This window comes from Megalops cyprinoides, chromosome 6, assembly GCF_013368585.1.
Source record: "Megalops cyprinoides isolate fMegCyp1 chromosome 6, fMegCyp1.pri, whole genome shotgun sequence".
In the NCBI taxonomy this organism is placed as follows: Eukaryota; Metazoa; Chordata; class Actinopteri; order Elopiformes; family Megalopidae; genus Megalops; species Megalops cyprinoides.
Genome location: NC_050588.1, coordinates 35741701 through 35750033, shown reverse-complemented (window position 1 = coordinate 35750033; position 8333 = coordinate 35741701). Strand labels below are relative to the sequence as shown.

Below are 8333 nucleotides of genomic sequence, written 5' to 3'. Positions count from 1 at the left end.
GTTAATTGCTTTTTCTTTTCTTTTTGATAAGCAATTGGAGAAAAAATTGGCACAAAATATAGTTCATAAAAAATGATTGCATTAAAGAAAGATGACAAACTATTTCGATATTTAAGTCTGATGAAAAACATGGCATTTTTCTCTTTTTGCAAATACAGTTATAGTTCATTTTCCATTTTTTTCATAAAAAAAGTTGTCAGCAGTTGCAAAAAAATTCAATTCTTAGCAAAAAAAAAGCAGCATAAAAATACAAGAGGTCTTTTTCATTTCAAATTTCCCAAACATTATTTGCTATAAAATATCTGAACTATGAATATGATTACTATCATCACTAGGGTTTCAATCCTTGATAAAAAGTCACATGCTGAGCCTCATAGCTACTTTTCTTGAGCGTGTTCGTTTGTTCGTTTGTTCGTTTGTGTATGTGCATCTGTGTGTACTTTCATAGCAATTGTTCAAGGAAAAAAAAAATCCAGCACCCTTTATTGTCAGCGTCATTGTAATTATTACCTTTCTCGTAAAGTAATCTCAGTAAAAATATTGCTTTCTGAAAAAAGGGAAGCAAGAGATGGTTTTTTTCCAAGAGGGGAGGGTGGTGTTGGGCCGGCGCTGTCCGCCCGGTTAGTGCTCCGAGCAGGAGTCGTCTTCGTCGGCAGAGCCCTTGAAGCAGGCCGACTCGTAGTGCTTGTTCAGGTAGGACTTGAGGGCGAAGGTCTTGTCGCAGCGCTTGCAGCGGTAGTGCTTGAAGGCGGAGTGCGTCTGCATGTGGGCGCGGAGGTTGGAGCGGTCGGCGAAGGCCTTCCCGCAGTGGGCGCAGGCGAAGGGCTTCTCCCCGGTGTGCGAGCGCATGTGGCCCTGCAGGAGCCAGGGCCGGCTGAAGGCCTTGCTGCACACGTCGCACTTGTGCTTGAGGTCGTGGGTGAGGATGTGCATGGCCAGCGCCGGCATGGACACGTACACCTTGTCGCAGGTGGGGCACTTGCGCGCCATCTTGCTGTCCAGGCTTCGGTGCGTCTGCTTGTGCCGGCTGAGGTTGGAGGAGGTGGCGTAGGTCTTGCCGCACTCGCTACAGGTGTGCCGCGCGTGGCCCCTGCCCTGCCTGGCGCCCAGGTCCCCCGTCTCTGCGGCAACGCTCCCCTCCCGCCCGCCGCCTCCTCCTCCTCCTCCTCCTCTTCCCCCGCGACCGTCTGCCTTGCCCTTCCTCCGCGAGCGCCCGTCGGAGATGAAGAAGGCGTCCATGGTGTAGCCCTCGGTCAGGGCCTCCGCCTCGCCGCTGAAGAAGCCGCCGGCCGTCGCGGCCGACTGAGGGCTGTCGGGGTGCTCCATGTCGTGGTCGGAGTACTCCTCCCCTCCACTGCTCGCCTGGGAGTAGGGGGGCTCCGACGCCACCGGCGTCAGCTTCAGCCCCATGCGTTTCTCGCTCTGGTAGACCGACGGCGTGATGTAGTCCTTGATGTAGCCTGGAGTTTTGGGGTGAAGGGTGGGATACAGACACACGCAACATTAACAGCCATGTTATGACCAAATGAAAAGCAACGCAGATTCACTCCTAGACATATTGGTCATGTTCTTCACTCACAGATTTACTAGGCCAAAGCCTCTGATTTTTACACTTAAACAGATTCAAACTCCTTTACATAAAGTATGTTTTAGTGGCCACAACACAATGATCAACTAGATTGTAGTGAACATTGTGTTAAGGTGGAAAATAGGGATGAGTGTCAGTTATGAATAAACATAAATAAACAATGTCAAAATAGTATAATATTGTGTACTGAAATGATCTAAATATTACATATTTCATTCTATTTACTTTTTGAGTTGAATGTTCAGACTACGCTGATCTGAATGCTCAGCTAGGACTTTGTTATAAAGTCATCCATGGCTGAAACACGTTCATAAACTTCAACAAAGCCTTCGCTGTTTTCTCCAACGTTAAATGGCTTGCTTCTGCAAGCCGCCTGCGATGTGCTGCGATAAACTGATGTGCCCGCGTTCATGCGTTTATTTAATCTTCTCCTGAGAAGTTCTCTGCGCGCAGACATTAACAAGTTGAGCGGCGCGGACGGAGGTGAAAGGCCCGCGGCGTTCAAGCAGCGCAAACCCCGCCCGGAGTGCGATTCCCCCGGCGCTAATGTGACGGCACGAGCACGCGCAAAGCTCTGCTGTTTACACGGGGGCGCGCGGGGAGCTGCCTCAGAGCAGCGCGCGGATTGATTTTGCAGGCTCGCGCCTGATTAGATTTCTCACGGCGGAGCACGCGGAGGAGCCGCGCTGCGTCACAGCCCCTCTCTGTTCACGCAATTACGTGCAAATGAGTGAGGAGCAGCTGCCTGGAGGGGATGATCTGGCTGGCGCTGTACGGCAGGGGCTTTCAGTTTAGTGGGCTGAGCACAGCGTGGGGAATGCTTTCAAATCGCTGCCGTAGCAGTAACAATCTTTAATTCTTTGATCAAAATGAATGGCTCTCAGTGATGGTTTGTTTTAGTTAAAGGGGCCAAGCAGTGTTCTGTGTTGGTGTTTTTGGTCTGGTTTGGTAGCTGCTAAAAGCAGAAAGGCCATTTTTTTATTATGGAGCTGTTGCTGAAAGCGAGTATGTACAACCACTTCCTGGTGAAAGACAGATGGTCAGGCCTACTTTTTCATGACTGAAACGTCAGCTCTGTCAGACATTTCACTACCAGTGCTCAAAGTAAGAGAATATTCATGCTATACCGACAATTTCAAACAGTAAGGAAAGTCAACTTCTAGCTTGAAGTGTTCCTAATAGCAGGGCTTATGAAACTTGTTCTAGTGGATGTGGCATTGGCCCATGCTTTGCCTCTCCAGCACAGCACTCGGCCTTGTTCTCCTTCCTGATATTTAAATGTTAAGTCGTCTAATGTTCCAGGCTCATAATTAATGTGTTCTTCTAGTCAGGCTTTTAAAAAATTCATACTGACTTTTCCTTCATGAAAAAGTAACTCATTGGGCATAGACACTCATGGGCCTTTGCAATGAGCCCATGCGATGTAAAGATTTTCATATGTGACACGTTTCATAAAAAGGATTTCAAGCTGGGAAATTTCTGACACAAGGTGGATAAAGCTTAAAGGCATTACATTATTGTTATTTGCATAGGTTACAATTTTACTAGATATTTACTGAGGCAATTGTGGCTTAAGTACCTTACCCAAGGGTACAGCAGCAGTGTCCCAGCAGGGAATTGAACCGGCAGCCTTTTGGTTATGAGCCCTGCTCCTTACTACTGTGCTACACTACAGCATTAGAAAAGGAAGAAGTGAGAAATAGATGTGGGTTTACTTTGATTTGTGTCAAAGTGTGTTTCAGGGTAGAAATCAGTGCACTGCCACAGAAAAGAACCCATTCCAGAATGCTGTTTGCAGCAAGCCGTGGAAATTAAGTATTGACCTCCTTTTAATGAAATTCTAAATTTTGCACAGATCAATAAGCCACTGGGTAAAAGAGAGTGTACTAATCTAGAGTGGGAAGATAGAGGCACAGATGAACACGTTCACTGTTGTGGAAAATAACAAGGCATAATAAAAGTGACCAAGAAGCAAATAGATAAATATATCGTTCATTAAAAGAGCTGGTGGAACCTGTGGATCAGGTACTGAAATGATTTAGAAAGAAGAAATACATATGATAAAGCTTCACACACACCCCAGTTATGAAAAGCAATGTTATACAGGTGCTTCATTTACCTCCTGTTGTATGTGGTATTTTTGTGATCACCATGACCCCTTACTACAGGTAGGACATGATCTTGTGTTATATATACATCCAGATGGAAACTTTTCATTTTCATGTAGATTTCAATAGCAGATCGCCTAGAATCAAACAATTCAAATGATGTACCTCTGTGAGCCAAATGTGCAAAATATATAAGTTAAAGCAGTAAAATTATCATAGACCATTGGCTTGACACTTGCTCATTAAGAAAAAACCTAATTCTTTTGTATATATCCAGTCATTGTTACTGTGCAGCAGTATTAAATATACTAACATGTTTACATTAAACATTCTGACATATCACAGAATCATCAGAATCATATCTACATCACAGATGGTAAACAGAGCCCATTTCTATTATTATTTATATGATATGAACTGTCAGTTCACCTGAATACAATGCTAGACTCCAGCCCGTTTCATTGCAACTGTTTATGAACTGTGTAAGCGTGCTCATGTAACAAGTGTCAGTCAATACCAATCGAGGTCAAACAAAGAGTCCATTGTCATTGTCTCACTGAAGCAGGGACAGCTGTTATAACCTTACCCTCTTACGCAACACAAGAAAAACATTTTATTTCATGATATGCTGTATCCTCCTCTGTTATCTGATAGACACGGCAGATGAAGTCGTTTGATTTATGCAACAATAATGATTTTATGCAAGCCTGTACTTACAGAGCAAAAGCAATTTGCTCTACTGTCAAAATTAAAGCACGGAGAGAGAGGAGTGCCTGAATTATTTACATAATCTCTGTATGTGTGTTTATGTGTACATGTGTCTGCACGTCTGTGTTTTTATAATAATATACGAGACGTGAAAAATGTATACACATAGAAAACGCTGGCCATGTAAACACAACACAAAATATATGAGTAGACACTTTGTGCGTTCCTGCCTAGAAAGAGTCCTTGTTGCTATCAGAGTAACAAAAAAAGCCTGAGCACATCAACAATACACAACTGAGTACAGTGCCTGTGCATCTTTTTTCTCTCTGAGATGAAACTATTTTCCCTCTGTAATCCCTCATCAATTTGATATTGTGTTAAGGGTAATCGACCTCAGCACCAAAATTTGATTTAGCTGTACCTGAAATTGCCTGCTGTTCTGGCGTTACATACAATAAACTTATTATTATTGCAACTTATTAATATTATGATTATTGCACCTGTTATTGTCATACTCTTGACAGTCATTTTGATTTCAGGGTAAAAAAACACCCCATCTTCCCACAGCAACAATCTATGTCCACTTTATTACAGTTCAGAGAAAAGTCCTCCTCAGATGTGTTCTGTTCTTACGCGGGCAGTGTGTGAGACTGCTCAGGAGCTTGACCGTCATTATATAACAGGTGATATCACAGGTCTGGACTGCAGTGCTGTGTGCGCGCGATTACAGGGAAAAACAAAGGGAATGGGACAGCCGGCACCCTGAATCTGAACGCAAACGGGGCAAGCCAGCGGACGGGCTGCGGGAGTCAAGGGGACGTTGCGGCCAATCACCCGCCAGGCTTGCTCGTTTCGGTAAAATACACACACAGCACATGTAGGGAAAAAAAGATGTGAACCCGTGAGTATAGCAGGAGAAGGTGATATCAGACATATCAGATTGTCTCGTGTGCACATACAGTCGTGTGACCTCTAATACTGCCACCAGCATTTCGTTTTTTTTTTTTTCTTTTTCCTTCTCGTCCTACAGTGATGTCTCTTTTTGTAGCAGGGCAGCAATTTGACCCCTAGTGGGCTTCTAACACCCAGAAGGATCGGAATTTTTTTTTGGGGGGGGGGGGGGGGGGGGCTGAGAGAAACTCAAGGGCAGCAGGAGGTAAGGGCAAATGTACCATACCGTGCTGATCAGCATTCTCTGGGAACGGCTGCTGGTTCCCACAAAGGCTGTATGCCGAGAGGAGATGGTGACGCTGGGACACTCTTGGTCACGGTACGTGTACGCTACGTGAACAATGGCCCCAAAAAATCAAGCCCCGTTTCCGGCACTCATTTACATAAGCCGATTGCTCTGCTGTGACCTGAATTCTGTTTGCGCATCATCGGAGTCAAAAAACAAAAGTCTGAATTCATGGAGCATGGAGGGGTGGGGGGGGGGGGGGGGGGGGGTCGGGGGATTTACTTAGGGTATCACTGCAACAGCACCCAGCTTTATGGAACATATGTCTTAACCAAGGACAACAATCCTCAATGGAGTGGCTCTGTTTTTAATTTCAGTAAAAATAACGTTAAATGTTTTTCCTAATATTTATACACATTCCTCGGTACCAGCCACCCATAAAATCAGAAGTAAGAGAGTCACAAGTGTATTTTAAGCAATAATATTTAAAAAAAAAGGAATTCATACTGACCATTTTCACTCAGCCGGACCCCCAGACTGGCCACAGAGTCTGTGATGGAGCGTGCGAAAGTGTAGGAGTCGTCCAGGTGGTGGTGGTGGTGCTGGTGGTGGTGGTGATTGGAGGCCACTGCAGATGACGAGAAATCATCGAGCTTAACCTGCTTCACCAAAAATGAACGGGGCATCTTTCAACAGCCGGCCAGGCGAGCCCAGGAAACGCACATGAAAAAAAAGCAGCAAACACAAAACAAACTAAAAAAAAAATTAAATAAATAAAAACAGGTCGATGGTAATCCGTATGCAACTTCGAGACACCCAGCAAAAAAAAAAAAAAAAGAAAAAAAGGACAATGGAAAAACAGAAGAAGAGGATGACCCCCAAAGCTGTGAGCTGTGATTCCCTTCTCACTGGAAAAAAAGAAAAAATCAATCTTGTTCAGCACTGGATAGCTCCCGTGATGCAAGCCAGAGAAACAGACGGGGGAGAAAGTGGAGGAGAGAGTGTAGAGACAGAGAGAGAGAGAGAGAGAGAGAGAGAGAGGCAGAGGAAAGCGCCTGTCAGACTAGCTGAGATCAGCAATCACGCTCGCCTTTATATGGGGCACAAGCACTGAGATCAGGTGGTCCTTCGAAATGGAGCTGCTTAGCTTTAATCCATCAAATGTCCCGGGGGACACACATCGAATTACTACTCAACCGTCTGTGCACCCACACACACACACACACGCACACACACACGCACGCACACACACACACACACACACACACACACACGCACAGCAACAGAGAGCACAGAGCCGAGCCAGTCTCTCCCCTCCTCACCCCTCCCTCTCTGCCTGCACTGAGGAGAGCGGGGAGCAGGCAGACAATGGAGGCGCGTGGAGGAAACTGCACACAGGATCTCGCTCCTCCTGTTGTTTTTCGGGCTGAAGTGACACAGTTGGCATCGCCTTTTAACCGTGCCACCTCTTTCTTAACCCCACCGCTCTCGAGTGTCTTGTCTTCTCAAGTATCCTTATTTTCCCTTCATATCATATGAGATGATTTTATGAGACAGAGCAGCATGTACAAGCGTCGTACAGATACTGCTATTGGCATTTAAATTGATTTATGAGCTGTTTTTTGGTGCCTGGAGAGATTTGTGTCCTACTAAGCATGGCTATGTAATTCACTCATTTAGATTATGGCTAAATCTACATCATAACAACATTTATTAATATAAAGGAAATAAATTTTGCATGTCATTGTTTAGGTTAATTTCAACCCGAATGAGTATGGTGTCTGAACTGCAAGTGCGCTCCAGTTTTTTTTTTTCCTGACAAAATAGTAAGCATTCAAAATAACAGCATACACGGTTTGATTGTCTCAGCCGCACGGATGAAATTTACAGCGAGTGTGACACTAGAACATTTTCAAAATATATCCTGGCTGAACGCTCACGCGGGTTCAGTTTAGGACAATGCTAGGACTCCCAGTGGTGTGGAGCTGTCACTGGCTGTGAGGCTACACAAAAGATCTGGGCTGGCCGGCCTGTATTGTCTCTTTCGGCTCCCGCTGTGTGAACCGGACAGCTGAGGGTAAGCCCCCTTCTTAGTAACCAGGAGCTGGGGGTAGTAATGCTGAAACCCCTGCCACACTTACGAGGCCTATAATTATACATACTTTATAGAGGACCTCACCTGTAGGATCTTTACCAGTTTTTGGTTTAATGCACAGTATTGGTTAAAGCCTCTCAATCCAAATCAGGCGTCACAGAATTATGAAAGATGCTTAAAAAAATGTAAATGAATCATTACAGGGCTGCTCTATTAATTTTAATATAATACATAACATGAGCGTGTGCAGTTTCAACAGCATGTTTTATACACTGGGGATGAAGCAGAGGTCCTTTAACAAGCAGGCCTATTCCGACTCGATTGTCTGACAGTGAATGCTTGGGTGAATGCAGAGGCAGACCGGGACCCCAAGGATTTCACCACAGTCCGATCTGAGCGGAGCGGAGGCAGACAGGTGGTCTATGGTGACACAATCAAGCGCATTTGGACTGACAGAGAAAACACACTCTTTGTCATTAAAGTCTTATGCCTTATGGGGCGTCCAGGATAAGAGCATTAACTGAGAGATTTAGATAACAGCAATGAAGCATTGCAGCAAAAATTCAAGATGTTCTCCCTCACGCACGCCTGCAACATAACTTCATACCAGAGAATGCTAAAGTCCCTAACCTGTATAGAAGACCGTGCAGTTATGCC

The 8333-nt window shown here is 45.0% G+C and overlaps 1 protein-coding gene across 1 annotated transcript; it reads right to left on the bottom strand.

Annotated features, from left to right (window-relative positions):
- Window positions 1–396: 396 nt before the first annotated feature.
- On the bottom strand, window positions 397–6387 carry LOC118779797 (transcriptional repressor scratch 2-like). The gene is made up of 2 exons (XM_036532063.1): window positions 6093–6387; window positions 397–1460 (listed from the first exon to the last, which is right to left on the bottom strand). The coding sequence occupies exons 1-2, from the start codon at window positions 6265–6267 to the stop codon at window positions 622–624; spliced, it is 1014 nt and encodes a 337-aa protein (XP_036387956.1). The 5' UTR covers window positions 6268–6387; the 3' UTR covers window positions 397–621.
- Between the last annotated feature and the right edge of the window lie 1946 nt (window positions 6388–8333).